Source organism: Oncorhynchus clarkii, chromosome 27 (assembly GCF_045791955.1).
Source record: "Oncorhynchus clarkii lewisi isolate Uvic-CL-2024 chromosome 27, UVic_Ocla_1.0, whole genome shotgun sequence".
Lineage (NCBI taxonomy): Eukaryota > Metazoa > Chordata > Actinopteri > Salmoniformes > Salmonidae > Oncorhynchus > Oncorhynchus clarkii.
Window position 1 is genome coordinate 27,213,771 of NC_092173.1, and position 21,936 is coordinate 27,235,706.

Consider the following 21,936-nt stretch of genomic DNA (forward strand, 5'->3'; position numbering starts at 1 on the left):
CACTTACTACAGGAAGCTCCATCATTCCACACTGTAGTTACACCAATCTGGCTTACAGCCTCTGCATACGATACATCATGACTAATTAAATATCTCTGAGCCTCTCTAGCCTCTCTCTGTACTTTCCCAGGCAGAAGCTCCTCAAACCTCAGCAGCACTGATAGGCTTTTGCTTCTTTGACCTTCTTGGGGTCACTGATACTCTAAAGCAGATGCTTGCAAGAAGGCTTCAACTACAATGATTATGTAATATTATTTTTTATTCAAAATGAGTAAAACACATTCGGATTACAAGCATTTTCCCATTATGTATAATTCAGATTCAACAATCCCACATTCTATTATATTGTACAAACTCTACATATATTTATCACCTGTGCATCTATAATCTATCTTTAATATCATGACGTTAATGTAAATGTTATAATCATCTCTCTGAAATATACTTACCGTGCTTTAAAAATAAAGTGAAAACAGTGAAAGTGGGTACATTTTCAAGCAGTGGGCCAAAGGATGACTAGCTGGTTTGTTTGGGACCACCAACAGCTACAAACATGTTCCAAAGTGACAATCCTAATCTATCAACAAAAACAAAAACAGGGCATCACAAGCATAGAGGAAAATGCATGCTATGTGTAGATCTTTCTCCATCCCGATCACCTCACTTTTGAAACTGGGCTCCAAAAATGTCCTCATGGTACCTCTTCTGAATCTTCAAATAAAGACACAAACATACAAACCATAAAAGCATTGTAAAACACTGTCCACTTACTACAGCATTGGAACTAGATTAAGAGGATACATGGCATTCACATTAGTTTTCATATTAATGATTGAGAGGAAAGTGAACCAACCTTTAGTTGGGTTAGGTATTCTCCTGCCTGTGTGAGGGTAATGCCAAGCTGGCTGCTCAGAATCTCCTGTACTGCTAGAGTAACTCCCTGGGCCATGTTCACACCTCCGCACACGTAGAAGTGACCCTCCTTCTGGTGCAACACACTCAGCACCTCCTCTGCCATCTTCTCCCTCAGGACATCCTGGACATAGATCTGCTGACACATAGAGGTCAAAGGTTAGGAATAGGAGGCACAGTACAGGGAGATGATACGTTTCAACCTTCACTTGAATCACAAGCCAATCAGGTTCAATCAAGCTTTTGATTGAAAAGCTTACTCAGTACATGATTTCTTTCAAAATGACAATGCAACAGTACCTTTGGGTGACCTGGCTGGCGGGAATATGTGGTTGTAACACTCTTCAGGACCCCTTGTCTTCTCATCTCCAGTGTCTCCTCTTTGTATAAATGGTCTGTCTCCGAACTCTGGCAGCCAAACACCAGGCTCATAGGACTTCCAGAGAACCCTGCAAAGACAAAACCATAGCCCTTAAGGTCAGAGATTTTGTATCAACAGACACACAAACAGACATACAGACACACACACAGACTACCTGGGTGTTTCATGTCATGTAGCCGTTGTTGCCAGAAGCTTCGGAAGGGCGCGATGCCACTGCCAGCCCCCACCAGAATGACTGGAGTGCTGGGCTCTGCTGGGAGGTGGAACCCACCTGAACTGTAAACAATAACACAATCAGTTAGCTTCACTTGAAATGATAATCTCAATCATTATACTGGGGATAGGCTACAACCAAGCATTTGGTACAATTGGAGAATGTACCAGCCTACTGAAATACAGTATGTTACAGTACGTTCTATACCTGTAGATGAAACATGGTACCAGGTCTCCTTTCTTAATGGTATCCAGCCAGGTGCTGCAGACCCCGTGGTGAAGAGGACCCTGTCCATCTATCGGTAGTACAGAAAAATACAGTACAGTTACTTTCACAGCCAAGAGATAGCAGTTCAAATTCCTTTCAAAGCATTTGATAACTGATGTATTGTCATTTCTAAGTTGAGTCGCCCTGTCCTGTACCTTGGATAAGAATGTTTGCTAAGTGACCAAAATGAAAAATCTAATGTCCCATACCTTGTGTGTGATAGTTGAGTACCGTCAGAGTGAGATGTAGCTCATTGGGGTGGAGCTGAGGGGAGGAGCTGATGGAGTAGAGGCGGGGCTTGAGCAGGGGTAGCTGGCTGAGGAGGAAGGCTGCAGAGGGTTCTAAAGACGGGAACTCCTCCAGGACTTCCAGGAAGTTGGGAACACGGAACATCTTCCAGGTCATGTACTCCTGAGTGTCCTGACGGCAAATTAAGACAGAAGCTAAATAACAAGAAAAATATCTGTTTATATTATTTTTTGGAAAGTGCATAGGCTTACATGGTTATATGTGTGAAACATAGTATTTTCTTCAATTCTATACAATTCCAAAGGGTGGTAGGTTAAAGGATTTTCTTTCATGATTTCTCATTTTTATTTCAAGAGACAATAATGAACACTACAGTAGTCCTTGAGACAAACAGAAGTTACCTTTGCCAAGGTCAGCAGACGCTGGCAGTGCCCCTCCTGTCTTGCCAGCTGAGAGAGCTTGTGGAGGAGGTTCTGACAGGGGGGCGTGGTCACATCCAGGAAGTAGGTGAGCGCCTGAGACAAAGGGCATGCTGGGATGCGTCTGACAGTCTTCCAGTTTTTCTCATCATCTGTTGGGAAATAGAAATGCAGAGTAATTTTAACAGTGTCCATTTTTTGAAGATGATGTCTTCCTAAAAAGAAATCTGATTTTACCGTGGTTACCTCAATCAGCACCATTATTACTGAATAGTGTTTTACCAAGGCAGGAGTCAGAGCGGTATTCCAGTCGTAGGCACTGGTTGGTTGGGGCTGTATGGGGAAGGAACTTTAGGATTCCAGCCACCAGTTGAGGGAGATTCCCTGGGAATACACCAACATGGTCTCCTGGGGCAAAGTTCATGACCTCTGCACTTGTCTCCCTCTCCAGCTCCACCAGAATGGTGGACCGGCTAGAAACAAGAATGACAATGTTGAATTAAACCCTGTCAAAATTGAGTCCTGTCAAAAATGTTAAAAGTATTGCAACAATAACAATGCTAGTGGGTAAAATAAATTGTGTGGCAGAAGACAAGAAGTTAACCTTGAATGGGGGCTCTGTAGATTCTGTCTCCTCTTCAGTTTCATGGGGAAGACAGTTTTAGAGTGAATGGCTGAAAGTGCTGCGAAAGAGAGGATAGTGAAAATCATCACGTACAACTGGCTGACTGAAATACAAGATTAGTTTATAAGGCTTTATAGTGCTACACCAGTCCCTTGTCAAATGTCCATCCCCTGGCCCGGGTGTAGTACCTGTGATCTGGTCCTGGGAGCAGCTCTCCAGTGCTACGCGGTATCTAAGAGGGTCCCAGGCCTCGCAGAGTCGCTCTGCCCCAGGGAGCTGCAGACTCAGCTGTCCCTGGATGTTGAACTTCTTATAGGCATCCTGGAAGCAGAGAAAGCGTGCTTAGGCTCAATTATTAAATACACTATGTAGATCAATATGATATGCAAATGATTATCAGATTAAAGATCATAACAGGTCTTTTTTGTAATGTTACCTGAGCATATAGTAGACATACCAGGAGTATGTTAATATGTATACTATAAAATACACTGAAAAAATGATCGTCAGCACGTAGCTAAGATCCACTTTTAAGCCAGAGAGCCATCCTTTCTTGTCTGCCTACCTTGAGAGTGGTGAGAGCCCAGGCAGAGAAGGCCTCTTCCTGTCCATTCAGTTCATCCCCCTCTCCAGTGGGGGTCACCCGCTCTGCCCCCAGCTCCTCCAGCTTGGCATCCACGGCATGGGCGAAAGCACAGAACTGTGGGTACATCCTCGAGCCCAGTCCAAACACACAGTACCTGGGGGAGGAGAGGGGAGATATGACCAGTTTCAAAACCAAAGAGAGGTGACAGAGACTGTAGTCAAGTCGCCACTTCATCAATTAGTACATCTTAAAGACATAACATATCTTAAAGACATAACATATCTTAAAGACATAACATATCTTAAAGACATAACATATCTTAAAGACATAACATATCTTAAAGACATAACATATCTTAAAGACATAACATATCTTAAAGACATAACATATCTTAAAGACATAACATATCTTAAAGACATAACATATCTTAAAGACATAACATATCTTAAAGACATGTACATCACAGGAGGTTAGAAGCACCTGATTGGGGAGGAGGGGCTGGTGATAATGGCTGGAGCAGAATCAGTGGAATGGTATCAAATACATGGTTTCCATGTGTTTGATGCCATTCCATTCGCTCCGTTCCAGACAATATTATGAGCTCCCCTCAGCAACCTCCACTAATGTACATGTACAGCACAGTACGGAGAGGGCAATGCAGAGAAAAATGCTTGAGATACTACTTACCTTAACTTGTTCCTGAGATACTGCAAGGAGAAAAGCTGCTTCTTGAAACTCTAGAGAAATAATATTAACATGTGGTGAATATTTAGACATTACATTTTATAAATGTGGGGAAAAATATTATTGTTAATATAATATATCTATAATATATCTATAATCTATAATATATCTATAATATATCTATAATATATCTATAATATATTATATATTATAATATCTTCATATTACAGAAACACACCTCTCCATTTCCAGGGGAGTCTCCATTCCCAAATGTGCTTGTTACCACAACCAGAAGGCTCTCCTGTTCCATGTCACTGAAGTTATAGTCCTCCATACAGAGCAACTTTGAAGATATACAGAGCAGCTTTAGTTAACTTTGTAAAATATCTGGGAAATTCTGTATTTTGAGGACAGTAGTGACTTAAGATATCAACAGATTGTACATTGTACAAGCACATCTACTAGCTAACTCCCCATTGCTTGTTCTGTAAATGAACTCTAAATGAGCTCAATATAGTCCTCACATACATTTAGGTTCCAATTAAACTAGAGTTTTACATTGATTCACAGTGCTTAACACACACAAATGCCCTGAAGCATATTAGCCTGAGGCAGTAAGCCCCCTATCATCCTTCATAGAGATGAGATGGATCTCCTACCCTGCAGTTGAAGGCACAGTTTAGCATGGAGTTCAGTCTCTGGGCCAATGTCTGTGATTTCCCTGTTTCAGTAGCGTACAGGACAGTGCAACGCACCCTGTTAGCCAGCACTCTGCTCATAAGGATTGAAGAAAAGAGAGCCGCCCTATAGGAGGGAACCAGCCATGAATGATAATACTTTGTAATGCATTATGAGCATGGTTTCACTCAACCTCAACCATTATGTGCATTTATAGCTATGTCAATAATATGATTAGGACTGCATTCTAATTTATAACGCATCATGACTGTGTTCATAAAGCATTACAGATATGGGTGTCATAGTCCATGTAAGATTACCTGGCCACCGCTTTGAAGCTGATCTGTTGCTTCCTCAGGCACATCTCCCCATTTCTCCAGACATGGGTCGTCCAGGGGTCAGGCTTCAAACAACAACAACAACAACAGTTACAGATGATCATTCAGCAACTGCCCTGTTGCCCTGGTGGAGCTTAACCAGATGAATGACATATACTATGCACAGTACAAGATGGTGTCTCAGTATCTACCTGGTAGTAGAAGAAGGGAGAGAGGATGTAGTTGACCATCTCCTGGTGGAAGACGGGGGTGAGAGAGCCAGACATGGGAGGAACCAGCCAGGCCCAGTCTGCAGGGCAGCCGCCACGCAGCCGGAACTCTGTCTCCATGTGCATCATAAAGGACTCGGCTGCAGAGTGGTGGTCTGTGATGGTCACCTTGTTCTTCTACAGCGTGCAGTAATGAGTCAAAAGGAGTACATTTATCTCAAGGAAAACTCCAGTTGATGGCTGAATAGTTGTAGCATCCTCTGGCTAAATATTATGGGATGGAAGTATCTTATTTACAATTGTAGGTATTAAAAAAACGAATTATGTAACAAAACAACAACAGCAACAACAACAACATAACTTGGGATATCAAATCAAATCAAATGTATTTATATTGCCCTTCGTACATCAGCTGATATCTCAAAGTGCTGTACAGGCTGTGAATATCTATTGGGAAAAACATCTATTGGGAAAAATATCTATTGGGAAAAACATGCCTTTGGATTGGCCCTGTATACATGAAAATCATAGGTTACCTGGAAACTGTATATGACTGCAACATTGATGGTCACCAAGGCCTGGTCCTTCCACAGTGAGGACAGCTTGTGTGTCTCCAGGCCCATCCTGCGACCAACTTCCTGTACGGACAGGAAGCCAAAACATCTACAATCATTGCATCATTATCAAGTTTTTTTAATCAATTATTTTTGGTTATTCCAGACGAGGTTTCCTCCTCCATTTCAAAACGTGGGCTACTCTTGCTGAGCCTGACCCTGTGCTGTAGCCATGGTGAGTACCTGTGAAAGTGAGCCTTACCTCCAAGACGTTATAACGCTGATAGTCACAGAAATCCCTCACACCAATTTCAGTGCCCATGTACCAGCCATTAAAGGGACAGGCTGGGAATTCAAGTCCACCAATCTCCATCAGCATGTTGGACACCGCAGGCAGAGCATACCACTTCAGTCCAAGGTCTTGGAACCACTTATACCTAATGAGGAAAGATCAACACAATATATTTGATAATAATATATAAAAGAGCATGCCCAAAAACACCACCACTAGGATAGATGTGATTCGTTTCTATAGTGAATCATTCAGTCCTCAATGTGACATGTATATATATATTTACATACAGAATGAGTTACGCACACACACAGTTGGTATATATATATTTTCATACAGAATGAGTTACGCACACACACAGTTGGTATATATATATTTTCATACAGAATGAGTTACGCACACACACAGTTGGTATATATATATTTTCATACAGAATGAGTTACGCACACACACAGTTGGTATATATATATTTTCATACAGAATGAGTTACGCACACACACAGTTGGTATATATATATTTTCATACAGAATGAGTTACGCACACACACAGTTGACGTGTTCACTCTACCAAAGATGCTTGAAACACTTGACTCAACTCAGTATTGTGTCCAGTGAAACAAATGAAGGATCACTTTGGAGTGGTTAGACATTGAAATAAAATAAAATGGTACAGGTCATAGGGCCCTCCTAGACCTGGCTTTGGGAAACTATTTGGATAAAGGAATGTGCTGCGTAGTTAACTTCTATAGAGCTCTTCACTCTCTCCTATTCAGCTCTGTTCCTCAAGAGCTCCAGACGGAGGATTTTAAAACCTTTTTTATAGTTCAAACTCTTGAGTGACTGGGGGCAATGGTTTGATTTTACCCAGGCAGCTACATAAAACATTGATTTAATTTGATAACTCCTACTTAAAAACATCACCATGGCTATGGAGGCATGATGATCTGAATACTATGTGTCTCTGATGAATCCAATCAATGGCAAATCTAATATGGAATCAAACGGATTTGCATACAGATGTGTCATAACATAACTGGACACCACTTTTGTAGCGGTATCATAACCAATGAATGTTGTATGCAGTGGAATAGCTATGATGACTCTCTGCAGGCTTAACATCGTATTTGTTCTCAAAAGTGTGTTTACACAATCATCCAATAGTCACTCACTGAGGGTGTTCCATGGGAACCTCCAGGATCAGGTGTGGAGGGATTTCATAAAGGTCTGGGTCCTCCCCGTTGACCTGCAGGACTAGTGGCAATACATCGAAGAGGCCGTACTGAGGTTTCCATCCAAGCCGGATACAGATCTTTAGGAACACAGCACAAAAGTAACAGCAACTTTAAGAATTGATATTTTCAAACAAAGACATACAGTATGTGAGCCTGTTTGAATGCATGTTATTAAAATAGCTGGGTGGATCCTGGTGGCTATAGCTACTTTATATAGTACCTCAGTGAATTCTACACTGGATGGGTCTCCCTGGATACTGCCATCAGGCATCTGGTAACCTGCATACTTCACCAGCTGGCTGTTCCACACCCGGAAATCTTGCATGTCTTCCTTTCTCAGAGGGAAGACGGTAATCGCAGACCTGAAATAAATAAGACAGAAGAAAGAATAAGATATGTAATAACAGACAAACTGAAATAAGAAGGAGCATGTGAAACTGGCCCATAACAGAGTGAATGTCCTACAGCAGGGTTCCCCAATAGGCAGCCCATTGGCAATTTTATTTCCAGAGAAAATAAATAACAAATTGCCTAATAATTTAGTTGTTGACATAAAATACAAAAATCTAGGAAATCAGCTCAAAGTGATTTTAATTTAAAAACATATTAAGCAATATGCCTCTCTAAGGGGGGGGGGGGGGGTCGTTAGGAAGAGTCTAAGGGGCCTTAAAAAATGATGAGAACATTAGTTACATTTTTTCTCCATATTAAATTATTAACCTATCATCATTAATATATTATATTAATTACAATGTACTAATAACTAATAAAAGTGACGGTTTCTTTATCTTTTCTTGTTTTTGGCAAAAAGTAAACATCCAGCGAGCCTCTGTATTCCCCCCCCCCCCCTCCAAAACGAAAAGAAAGACAGGAAAGAGAACAGAAAGGGTGACCGTATGTCACCCAATGTTTCACAAAGGAAGGTGGGTGTAGTCCGTGAGTGGTGGAAATTAACCTGATAGCTTAGTCCATATTGAAATAGGCTACTTTTGCTCCCCTAACATTAGTTACTTAATATCTTCACAGAAAATTCTGTGTTTACATTTCGCTCCTCTTTTAGCCCACATTTAATCAATGTAGGCAAACGTTTAGCAAGCCATTCATAAAAAATCAGTTGTCCCTCCCCCTGCCTGGTGCCAGGCCCAACAGATGCAGCTTCAGGTTCAGCAGCCATGTCTCCCCATCCCCATATCCCTGAACCAGCCCTGTCTCCCCATCCCCATATCCCTGAACCAGCCCTACTCCCAACTGAAGAAGGAGGTGAGCAGCATTGTGTTGAATGACATGTCAGTTGGCATAATTGCAGGTACTGCAGCAACGGTGTTTCGGAACAGTGTTTTTTACTGCTATGGACAACATCATAAGTGACTTGGACACTAGGTTCCACACCACTGCAGAAATTGTAGAATACTTTTCTGCTGTTCTGAAAGTTGGGCAGATTAGTGAGGATAAAGTCCCTTCTGTATGCCAACCACTGATCATGAAGTATTCCAGAGATCTTACACCTGAGTTTCAAAATGAAGTAAGACACCTGAACACTGTATATGCTGCCACTTTCCCCCCTAACTTGTGATTAGTTTCATATAGCATGTTTATACTTGTGGTACGTAACAAAAAGCATTTATAAAACTATTTTTGGCCCCTGCTTGGCCATGTTGGCAGAGAGGCCCAGTGTAGATTAATAGATCTCTCTGTGTGGGCTTAAATCGAAGGCATCATTAAAATTGTTGCATTTATATTCTTGGTCTCTTGAATGCAATTTGTAAGATGCAGCTGCAAAGCATTTTTGGAGAAGTGTGCATTGCTTTACGTATATTTTGCACATTGCCTGTGACTGTTGCTGGTGGCGAGAGAGCTTTCAGTAAGCTAAAACTGATTAAAAAAAACTATTTGAGGTCCACTATGTCCCAGGACAGGTTTTGCAGTCTTGCCATGCTGTCCATTGAACGTCAGTTAGCTAGAAAGCTGGACTTCAAAGACTTGATCAGTCACTTTTCTAGCAAGAAGGCTCGGCGCTGGGCTCTTGGTGGGTAAGGCTGAGCAAGGGCCAGTGATAACTGTTAAATGGCATGGCTATGGATATTAGATCACTCCACACATGATGCCCACAGGCTGAGAACAAGATATATCTCAAAGGAATGGCTGGATTGCCATAAAATTTGTTGTGCACAATCAAGACCAAGTGGAAGAAACCTATTGGTTTGGTGACTACCTGACCTTTCCTCTAGCGCCACCATCAGGCCTTTTCATTTCCATTTGTTTTCCATTTCCCCTTTTACAGTTGCTTATTTTCTAGTTGGTATGTATACTTAGTTAAAAAAATTGGCTGCTGATTTTATTATTTTATTTGTTATATCATTCTATAGATGATAATGTTTTTTTTTTTAATTGAAGAGGTTAATGTATATTTATTTTAAGTTATTCATTAATGTTAAGAGAATTTTCCATTCAAGAATTTTACCATTAAAAATTACATTTAGACTGTAAAAGATTTCTTATAGACGGGTGTTTCAGTTGTTTGGTCTTTTTTATTTATTTTATTTCACCTTTATTTAACCAGGTAGGCTAGTTGAGAACATGTTCTCATTTACAACTGCGACCTGGCCAAGATAATGGTCTATCAATAATCAGATCAGTAGCATGACCAGGCCAACCAGATCAGTAAAATCATTTGCATGACCATACTAACTTCATCCCCAGGCTGGATGGGCGAGATGCCCAGAACCCTGCCCCCTCGCCTTTATGATGGAGCACATCACCTGAGGTATGCCTAATTTAATCTGGTTAGGTTCCAACACATTGTTTAGCAATCCCCATTTTAGAACAACAACATTGCATTCCCACAGATCAATATGCAGTGTACAAACTATTCATAACTATGTTCCGGCCCCTGACCATCCCTTCAAGGAAAAATGGGCCTATAGCTGAATGTAATTGGGGATCCCTGACCTACAGTATTGTTCTCACGGAGTAAAGGGTTGAAGGTCTAAGTCAAGTGAGACAGGAGTATTAGTAGAATTACTTTAACATTGGTGCATTTACATGTTAGTATTTTAGCAGACGTTGTTATCCAGAGCGACGAACAGTTAGTGGGACAAATCTGTAGTTTACATTTTACACATTTCTAACTTCATACAGGGTTGATCTTTACTCAGTGTTTTCTGCCCTCTGCCTCATTACCTCATACTTCGCTATCCTTTCTAGTTTCACAAAGAATGCTGCAGTAGTTAGGCTACCTCAGAAAGAAGGCTGTTGGTCACCTAGGCCTAGATTCAATCTGTGTCGAAGCGTGATTTTAAATCGAAAGGCAATCTTCCCGCATTCGCAGAGACTGCATTCACGTAAACACTGCATATGATCTCTCAATTGAAAATGACCTTATAGTTTCAATCGCGCTATAACGCAGATGTTTGGATTGAAACAAGTCCCTGCTCTTTGTCCCAACTCTTTGTTTACCTTAGGTTTCCTCCATTTGTGGCAAACTGTAAGTGTTCGCACAGAGACTTGAACATATCCTGAGTAGTCTTGCACTTTCTGGCATCAAACACCTGCAGAACAATCCAAGAAACATGTTGGTGAGTATTGGTTAAGTGGGACACCTAACAAAGCTTTATAATGGATATATTTAAATGTGTACAATAACATAACAAACAATCAATGCCTGTGTGTTAGTGAGGAAGTATGTGATGATAAAAAATGGATTCAGTTGGCGTGAAGTCATTGTGGGCATGGCATCATAATGGTAAGTAAAATGACATAGGATTCTAAGATAAATAATGTTAAGCTTGTAAAAAATTAAGAAAAGATATTCAGATTTTCATTACAACATATTTTGTAAATGTAAATCAAAATGACTGTAAATTGTTATTTTACTACTTTCACCTTTTTAGAATATTTGCCTACGTCCAAACTGGGACACCCTGTTATTGTCAAACTGGGACACCCTGTTACTGTCAAACTGGGACACCCTGTTACTGTCAAACTGGGACACCCTGTTACTGTCAAACTGGGACACACTATTACTGTCAAACTGGGACACCCTGTTACTGTCAAACTGGGACACCCTATTACTGTCAAACTGGGACACCCTGTTACTATCAAACTGGGACACCCTATTACTGTCAAACTGGGACACCCTATTACTGTCAAACTGGGACACCCTGTTACTGTCAAACTGGGACACCCTATTACTGTCAAACTGGGACACCCTATTACTGTCAAACTGGGACACCCTGTTACTGTCAAACTGGGACACCCTGTTACTGTCAACCTGGGACACCCTATTACTGTCAAACTGGGACACCCTGTTACTGTCAAACTGGGACACCCTATTACTGTCAAACTGGGACACCCTATTACTGTCAAACTGGGACACCCTGTTACTGTCAAACTGGGACACCCTATTACTGTCAAACTGGGACACCCTGCTACTGTCAAACTGGTACACCCTATTACTGTCAAACTGGGACACCATATTACTGTCAAACTGGGACACCCTGTTACTGTCAAACTGGGACACCCTATTACTGTCAAACTGGGACACCCTATTACTGTCAAACTGGGACACCCTGTTACAGTCAAACTGGGACACCCTATTACTGTCAAACCACGTGGTTAAACTCTTAGACTATCGATACCGACAGAATAAGAACAAGTATTTTATATTAATTACTAGTCTGCAGCTAGGAATTTGGTATCATTGAACGCGAAGAACGACAATTACAATAACATCTATTCTATAACGAATGTCACTCTGAACAATCCCCTCTAACCACAACCGAGAGAGAGAGGGAGAGAGACGGACAATTCTACAAAATAAATGAACTTTTCACCAGCGATCAAGACGACACACTGAGCGTAAATATATATATTGATTGCAATTGTTCCAGAATGAGTGAGTGTTCATGTGCAAAGGATTAGCATTTCAATTGTTATAATTATCAATCTGTAGTGACTTCTTAGTCGACCCCCACTTCTCCTTTTGTCTAACAAGCCGCCATGCCGGTTTAGCCCACTAGGGCACATTCTCCTATCACTTCATGGTACCACATTTACCCTGTTTGTTTGTTTGTTTATGCATTTCTGTGAATTACTTAGTTAGTAATAAATAAATGATTTAAGACAATTGATGTATGGATGACTCATAGTGAAGACTGGGTTCGTGCAGATAACCAACAATTTACGACGTTTGGAATGAGACTAACGTGAGGTAAAGTAAATAATTATTTTGAAGACTAATTGTTCAGATAAAATATCTGAAAAGTTATTTTAGGAAATGATAACTTTGTAATCTGAATTTTTTCCTTGGTGCCCCGACTTCCTAGTAATTACGGTTATCAGTCTTCAGTTAATGATAGTAAAGACACAGCAACGCAAATAGCAACAAAACAAAATACAGGTGTTTCCACACCTCACCAGCTACAGACAACATGGAAAGCATACCAAGGTCCATACCATGGTCCAAACATGCCAAGACAGTGGTGAAGAGGGCACAATAAAACCTTTTCCCCCTCAGGAGACTGAAGAGATATGGCATGGGTCCTCAGATCCTCAAAACGTTTGAAAGCTGCACCATCGAGAGCATCCAGACCGGTTGCATCATCGCCTGGTATGGCAACTGCTCGGCATCTGACCGTAAGGCGCTACATAGGGTAGTGTGAGCGGCCCAATACATCACTGGGGCCATGCTTCCTGCCATCCAGGACCTATATAATAGGCGGTGTCAGAGGAAAGCCCATAAAATTGTTAGAGACTCCTGTCACCCAAGTTATAGACTTTTTTCTCTGCTACCGCACGGAAAGCGGTACCGGAGCACCGAGTCTAGGACCAAAAGGCTCCTCAACAGCTTCTACCCCCAAGCCATAAAACGGCTGAACAAATTAATAAAATCGCTACCGGACAATTTACATTGACCCCCCCTTTTGTACACTGCTGCTACTCGCTGTTTGTTTGTCATCTATGCATAGTCACTTCGCCCCCACCTACATGTACAGATTACCTCAACTAGCTTGTAACCCCACACACTGACTCGGTACCGGTGCCCCCTGTATATAGCCCCGTTATTGTTATTCCTGTTGTGTTACTTTTTATTTTTACTTTTCATATTAGTTTACTTGGTAAAAATGTTCTTAACTCTTCTTGAACTGCACTGTTGGTTAAGAGCTTGTAAGTAAGCATTTCACGGTAAAGTCTACACCTGTTGTATTCGGCGTATGTGACAAATAAAGTTGGATTTGATTTGAAACGGGTAATACACAGCTAGGGATTATTGATTGGCCTCTAGGCATGGGAAGCTCTCACAGAGAAAGCAGATTGACCTTTTTCACCTACTTTTTAAAAGAGAGGTTGGAATCAAGTATGATGCCAAGGTACTTAAAATCGGATACCAGCTGGAGCTTCTCCCCTGACACATACACATCTGGCTCAGCGGCATCAGTTGCCCTCTTTGTGAGGAACATGCAGACTGGATTTTTTACTTTGAGATGTGAACATGAGTCACTGAGCCACTTTGTAACCTGGACCGTTACACGAGTGAGCTCTTGTGCAGCTTGTTGTTTGCTCTTTGCATTCACATACACTACCGTTCAAAAGTTTGGGGTCACTTAGAAATGTCCTTGTTTTCCATGAAAACGTACATGAAATTAGTTGCAAAATGAATAGGAAATATAGTCAAGATGTTGACAAGGTTCTAAATAATGATTTTTAATTGAAATAATAATTGTCCTTCAAACTTAGCTATCGTCAAATAATCCTCCATTTGCAGCAATTACAGCCTTGCAGACCTTTGGCATTGTAATCTGAAGAGATTTCCCCCCATGCTTCCTAATACACCTCCCACAAGTTTGATTGGCTTGATGGGCACTTCTTACGTACCATACGGTCAAGCTGCTCCCACAACAGCTCAATAGGGTTGAGATCCGGTGACTGTGCTGGCCACTCCATTATAGACAGAATACCAGCTGACTGCTTCTTCCCTAAATAGTTATTGTATAGTTTGGAGCTGTGCTTTGGGTCATTGTCCTGTTGTAGGAGGAAACTGGCTCCAATTAAGCACCGTCCACAGGGTATGGCATGGCGTTGCAAAATGGAGTGATAGCCTTCCTTCTTCTAGATCCCTTTTACCCTGTACAAATCTCCCACTTTACCACCACCAAAGCAGACCATCACATTGCCTCCACCATGCTTGACAGATGGCGTCAAGCACTCCTCCAGCATCTTTTCATTTTTTCTGCATCTCACGAATGTTCTTCTTTTGTGATCCACACACCTCAAACTTAGATTTGTCTATCCATAACACTTTTTTTCCAGTCTTCCTCTGTCCAGTGTCTGTGTTCTTTTGCCCATCTTAATCTATTCTTTTTATTGGCCAATCTGAGATAGGGCTTTTTCTTTGCAACTCTGCCTTGAAGGCCAGCATCCCAGAGTCACCTCTTCACTGTTGATGTTGAGACTGGTGTTTTGCAGGTAGTATTTAATGAAGCTGCCAGTTGAGGACTTGTGAGGCGTCTGTTTCGCAAACTAGACACTCTAATGTACTTGTACCCTTGCTCAGTTGTGCACTGGGGCCTCCCACTCCTCTTTCTATTCTGGTTCTCGCATGGAATAGCCTTCATTTTTCAGAACAAGAATAGACTGATGAGCTTCAGAAGAAAGTTCTTTGTTTCTGGCCATTTTGAGCCTGTAATCGAACCCACAAATGCTGATGCTCCAGATTCGCAACAAGTCTAAAGAAGGCCAGCTGCATTGCTTCTTTAATCAGTTTTCAGCTGTGCTAACATAATTGCAAAAGGGTTTTCTAATGATCAAAAGCCTTTTAAAATTATAAACTTGGATTAGCTAACACAACTTGCCATTGGAACACAAGAGTGATGGTTGCTGATAATGGCCTCTGTAAACCTATGTAGACATTCCATTAAAAATCTGCCGTTTACAGCTACAATAGTAATTTACAACATTAATAATGTCTAAACTGTATTTCTGATCAATTTCATGCTATTTTAATGGAACGGTAGTGCAGTGTAGTGGAGTTCTTAAGCTATTTAGAATGGTATTATGTTGGGGGTTAAGACAATGGGGTGATTCTGTAAGGTGTTCCAGAAAGCATATTTTCATAAAGTGTTCCACTTTACCAATACTCACCCTCATCATTCATTAGGCTAATCTACACATAGAACATTACACATACGCCCATGTGCATGCATGAAAAACACATACAAGAATACAATAGATACTGATGTTGATTCCTAAAAGATAATGAGAAACTGAAATGTATCTTCTGCCTTGTTAGTATGTTTTCTTACTTGTAAATTGGACCACTGAATCCTGCCGATGCATCTTGGGGCGTTCCTCCATGCTTGTCGAGCACCAAACACTAATTCGTCCATAGTCAGCGAATAGGTTCCTGTGGAACCTATCTCCATAGCAACTTCCTCCAATCTGGCAAGGTGGTGTTCACTTTTGGGGCTATGCATTTGGGATTAAATTAGGCTATGTGTAAATCATTGAAAACAAACAAATCATAAAATAGAGGGGATTTACATTTTTCCCATTGCAAAACCTTTGTAAGGCCCACATAGATGCTTCATAAATGATCTATGAGCAAATGTTTACAATAGGCTATAAAGGCTAACTGGCTTAAATATTTTCCCATACTGCCATAATTTATGAAGCATCTAAGAATACATTGTACAGTAAAGGCTTTATAAAGGCTCATAAATGAAGTACAGAAAATATAGGCTACAATCTATAAATGCCTAAAAGACATTAAACAATATTGCAATTTTAAGCAACTGTGTGTCTTTTACAGATTCCGCACTTGGGTTGAACAATTTTGGAGTAATAATAGTCATCGTCTTTAGAGAAGTATTACACTGAGGCCTTTTACTTACATTTTGAAGGACTTGTAGTATTGGTTGATGAGGTCAATCGCCTGAGGTAGGATCTCAAGAGGAGTATCTTTGGGACAGCGCATTAGAGCCTTGGGAGTCATGACAGAACCTTCACAAACTTGTGATGTACATTGTTGGTTCTGCATATGAAATAAAATAAGACAGTTTAAATTAAAATGTATTGCTTTATTTTATAGTGTTCAAGCTTCACTGAAATAGAAAACACTCAAATTGAGGTGCGGCTTCATAATTTGAGCAAAAGAGCCAAGCAAATAAGTTGCGGTACTGTACCACGGCACACACAAAGCATCATAAACTGTAAACGCACCTTAACTGCCTGGTGGTGCAGCATATCATTGAGACTTGAGCCATCCTTCACGTTACGCACAGGTATAGACAACGGACACCTGTTTGCTCTTGTTTCCCACTATGGGATGAACATAGAGGAGAAACAGGTTAAACATATGTCGCTTGCTTTTAGCACATTTTCTAATTTTATTTCAACTGTAATCTCAATTCGTACCTTCTTTGGTTTAGTCTGGAGAGCTATTTTGGTTTCATCATCTTGAAGCACCATCTCCATAATTGTAAAATAAATGCAGTTCATTAACATATATGGAAATACCATTTATCTAAATAATTCAAACATTTGTAGCCTTTTAGATCGAAATGTATGTGCTTATATGCTATTTTGCTATGAGTAAAATGTATTTTGAATTCCTTGGTAACAAAAAAACATGAATATTAAGTTTAATTAAATATTTTAAAGTTATAATGTGCTCAATAGCCTTCAGTGTCGTGGCATAAACTCTTTAAAACAATCTAATTTAAATTATATAATATCCCAGTATTTACTCTTACCTTCAGTTAGGTGAGACAGGCACCAATTCCTCTCTGAAACTTTTCCTCCTGAGATTTTTCAATTTATACCTGCCTGTAATGAAACATGGGCAGGCTTCTAGGAAAATTCCCTGGTTGTGTTCCAGGTAGGTAGGCTCAAATTAATTACAATTAACATTTTTGTGGCCAACCGGTTTTTCAGTTGTTTGGTCTGCCAAGAATCAGATCAGTAGCATGACCAGGCCAACTAGACCAGTAACTACTGCAGTCCAGAGGTATGGGTTTTTTCCAGGAGTGTGGAGGTAATAGTGCTATTCATGACATTATAGGAAACAAGACAGCTTCCTGCACTGTAACAAAATATTGTGCCCCTTTTACATAAAAAACGTAGGTAACTATTTGCATCAGCTCTTTAAGTAAATCTAACAGGGAGGATCTTTTAAGTATAATATATTAAATGCAAACAACTAACTGGATCTCAAAAATTCCTTTCATTCAACTTAATTTTATCAGGTTCTGTAATGTGTCTGTGTGTAGCTGGTGAAGAATACAAGTCAAATAAATCCAAGGCCACAATAACGGACCGCAACACAATAAACAATCACTCACAAACAAACATGGGGGAACAGAGGGTAAATAATGAATAAGAAATTGGGGGATTGAAACCAGGTGTGTAAGACAAGGACAGAACAAATGGAAAATGAAAAGTGGATCGGCGATGGCTAGAAGGCCGGTGACGTCAACCGCCGAACGCCGCCCGAACAAGGAGAGTAACCGACTTCGGCGGAAGTCGTGACAGGTTCAGAATGTTTTCTTTTGTTGATCTACTTAAGTTCTTCAAGTCCCAGAACTAATGTTATAAGTTTGATATACTTAATGTAATCAGTTACATGACTAATATTGTAAGTTTAATTTGCTAAATTGACTCAGTATCGTAATTTATATTCTATGATTTATCTATAAATGTTTTTGCTCAGTTACTTATGGTACTCAAGTTAGCCAAATGTATTTAAATTGGTTTCCTTCTACTCAAATATATACTCACAACTATACTTAAAAAGCTGATGCAAATAGTTACCTAAATATACTTGGGATAATTTACAAAAAACATTATTTCTATACAAGGGATTATGCAAAAAGAAACAACAGTGTTTAAATTCAAACTTCAACACCTTGATTTTGATTAAATGAAATGTTATAATTTCTTCTTGAATCTCAAATTGCCCCTTAAAACCTACTCCTTAGGCATTTGTGGATAGCTCATTATTGTGTCATCTGTAAGCATTCTGGGTATAACTACACCTTGCCCCCTTAGGTAAAGTTACATCCAGATAGTTTGAACCTGACTACACATCATTTCAGATCTTCACAACTGCATAAGGTTTAGGTGATAGTTTGGGATTAGCACTTTGACCTCACATCTTGTACAGTTTGGCAAGAATTCTCTGGTGGTCTGTGTGCCCCTTAACAACAAAGCGGTATTTCAACAGAAACGTAAATTAACGATTTGTCTTAATAGACTTTACACAAAGCACAATATGAATTTTAGCTCAAATACAACCTCATTCAAACTGTTTTAGATTAATCAAAAAATGGGGTTTCAAAACATACATTGTACATATTGTTACAAAATATATGCAAAATTGTCCCTTAAACCTGACTCCATGTGCACTAGAAACCCTTATGGACATATTATTTTGACAGGTATAAGCATTCTGGGTATAACTCCACCTTGCCTCCTTAGGTAAAGTTACATCCAGAAAGTTTGTACCTGACAAATAATCTCAGATATCCGCTAGTGCATATAGAGTCCATTTTTAAACAAAGCTGTTTTTTAAACAGGAATTGACAATGTCTCTTATGACTTCACCTGACAAAGAGCATCATGTAAACTGTAGCTCCTATAAAACCTAGCAACTAGCTTTTCAGCTTACTGAGTAGGGTTTAGACCACAGTTTGAGTGGCCCTTTGAGAGTTCTCATAGATATCTTTAGATATCTCTGAAAAAAAGTAACTTTAGAGCTCGACCCGTGGAGAGGTCCTGAGATCATCAAGTTCCAAGAATACTTTTTGGATCACCTCAAATATATATTTCAGTTCTTTAGGGTACCTTAGATTTAAGCCATAGATGAGGCCCATAAGCAACGTACATGACTGTGTAAGACTAGGAATACCAGCCAGGACCTCTGCTCCTTCGATGCAGATCCCATGCTCTATATTCTGGTACAGATCCCATGCTCTATATTCTGGTGCAGATCCCATGCTCTATATTCTGGTGCAGATCCCATGCTCTATATTCTGGTACAGATCCCATGCTCTATATTCTGGTGCAGATCCCATGCTCTATATTCTGGTGCAGATCCCATGCTCTATATTCTGGTGCAGATCCCATGCTCTATATTCTGGTACAGATCCCATGCTCTATATTCTGGTACAGATCCCATGCTCTATATTCTGGTGCAGATCCCATGCTCTATATTCTGGTGCAGATCCCATGCTCTATATTCTGGTGCAGATCCCCTGCTCTATATTCTGGTGCAGATCCCATGCTCTATATTCTGGTGCAGATCCCATGCTCTATATTCTGGTGCAGATCCCATGCTCTATATTCTGGTGCAGATCCCATGCTCTATATTCTGGTGCAGATCCTTCACAGTGAACACCATCACATGCTGAACGAGGTCCTCTCGAATCATGGCGTAGTCAGCATCCTGAGTGAAATAATTAAGAAACAAAAGACTAGGCTACTAGATTAACTGTGCAACTTCAGAGGAGAGAGAGGGAAAGAAAGGAAGATACCGCATTTAGAGATAAATAAGGATACAAAAATAAAAACCTTTACCTTGTATTCTGTGATAAGTTCTTCAACCCCCTTGCCGAGGTATATGATCAGGCCACGGATCACACTGTCTCTTCTTTCCTGGATGGTGTTGCACTGTAATATGATATACAAATCATTGCATTTAATGCTGGAAACAAAAAACATACAGTATAACCTATATACTATTGTAAAGGTGTTACTGTGCATACCCCGTACAAAACTTCAAGGATTTTCTGCATGTCTGCCTTTACAGCTCCTCCTTTTGACTTAAACAAGTACAATAGTTTTGGGCTATATTCGTCCAAATCAAATTTTATTGGTCACATACACATGATTAGCAGATGTTATTGCGCGTGTAGTGAAATGCTTGCGCTTCTAGTTCCGACCGTGCAGTAATATCTAACAAGTAATATCTAACTGTCACGTTCTGAACTTAGTTCCTTTGTTTTGTCTTTTGTTTTAGTATGGTCAGGGCGTGAGTTGGGTGGGTTGTCTATGTTAGTTTGTCTATGATATTCTATTTCTGTATTTGGCCTGGTATGGTTCTCAATCAGAGGCAGCTGTCAATCATTGTCCCTGATTGAGAACCATATTTAGGGAGCCTGTTTTCCATTGTGTTCTGTTTAGTGTTGTGTTGCCCCTTACAGGACTGTTCGTTGGTTGTTTATTGTTTTGTTTTCAGTGTTCATTAAAATATTTAAAATATGAACACTGCACCTTGGTCCTCCTCTCCTTCCCCAGACGACAAGCGTTACACTAACAAGTTAGACAACATATACCAGTGGAGGCTCCTCAGAGGAGGAAGGGGAGGACCATCATCCACAGTGAAATTTCAAACAAATAAAAATAGTGAAACAGTAAAAACTTTATCCTTTTTAGATTAAAACTATACTAAATATATTAATATGTCACCAAATAATTGATTAAAATACATGGTTTTGCAATGAAGATTTATAGAAACTTCAACAGCACTCTCTGAGGTAGCACCATGGTGTAGCCGGAGGACAGCTAGCTTCTGTCCTCCTCTGGGCACTGTGAGAGAAATTACAAGATTATGTTATAATACTTTTATTGTATCAAATGGTTGTTTTATGCAACATAATAGAGGGTTCTTATAACTATATTGTATCTGTGTGAAATGAAAGTGGGCCTCTGGGAAATGTAACACTGACAGAAGATTTATGATGTCTTTGGGCAATACTGCATTCCAGAGCATGAGTTAATGTTTCTGTTCTATAAGGTACCAGGGAGAGATGGCTCGGGGCCAGACCCTGGTTTCTACACAATGAGAATAGATTTTACAGCAGATAATGTCTGCTGTGAATTATAAGTATCTTTCATACAAATCTTAACCTTGTGACCCATTCAATACATCTGTCTCTCCTCATTTGATAGTAAAGAAATGAACTACCACATTTGGCGATGGGGATGTGAATCTTCACTTGGTGACCGCTCCTAACGACCTGGGTAAATCGTGCACGAGGGATCCCTCAAACTTGGGATCTCAGGGAGATCGCACTTCGGGAATGGAGCAGATGGACCCACCCATGATCAGAAAGACAGCGAGCCGAGTGGATACTACATCCCAAACATATTTTTTTTAAAGGAAGAGGTGAGCGAAACACGCAAAGTCAAGTTTTTAAGAAAAGCCTCTGTTACGTAGGCTCTGAGTGTGTACTCCTGTGTGAGGGGGGCACCTTGAAAGCGTAAACAGTGCTGAGTCAGTGGAGGATTGATCATAGAGTTA

At 40.3% G+C, this 21,936-nt stretch overlaps 1 protein-coding gene across 1 annotated transcript; it reads right to left on the reverse strand.

The window, feature by feature from the left end:
• Positions 1-582: 582 nt before the first annotated feature.
• On the reverse strand, positions 583-17,156 carry LOC139385607 (nitric oxide synthase, inducible-like). The gene is made up of 25 exons (XM_071130814.1): positions 17,052-17,156; positions 16,857-16,955; positions 16,529-16,668; positions 15,941-16,103; positions 11,097-11,188; positions 7,861-8,002; positions 7,578-7,717; positions 6,380-6,554; positions 6,100-6,201; positions 5,546-5,740; positions 5,337-5,419; positions 4,998-5,142; positions 4,577-4,681; positions 4,342-4,391; positions 3,634-3,808; positions 3,257-3,389; positions 3,048-3,126; positions 2,726-2,916; positions 2,426-2,595; positions 1,985-2,195; positions 1,716-1,803; positions 1,449-1,570; positions 1,213-1,361; positions 854-1,048; positions 583-711 (listed from the first exon to the last, which is right to left on the reverse strand). The coding sequence occupies exons 1-25, from the start codon at positions 17,154-17,156 to the stop codon at positions 661-663; spliced, it is 3,300 nt and encodes a 1,099-aa protein (XP_070986915.1). The 3' UTR covers positions 583-660.
• Between the last annotated feature and the right edge of the window lie 4,780 nt (positions 17,157-21,936).

Excerpts from the sequence above, each read along its gene's own strand:
- LOC139385607 (XM_071130814.1), bottom strand. The coding sequence starts at position 17,156 with ATGGTATTTCCATATATGTTAATGAACTGCATTTATTTTACAATTATG. Across the intron at positions 3,809-4,341 it reads TATCTCAGGAACAAGTTAAG|GTACTGTGTGTTTGGACTGG; the intron begins GTAAGTAGTATC and ends CTCCTCCCCCAG. Across the intron at positions 1,049-1,212 it reads GCCAGCCAGGTCACCCAAAG|ATCTATGTCCAGGATGTCCT; the intron begins GTACTGTTGCAT and ends ATGTGTCAGCAG.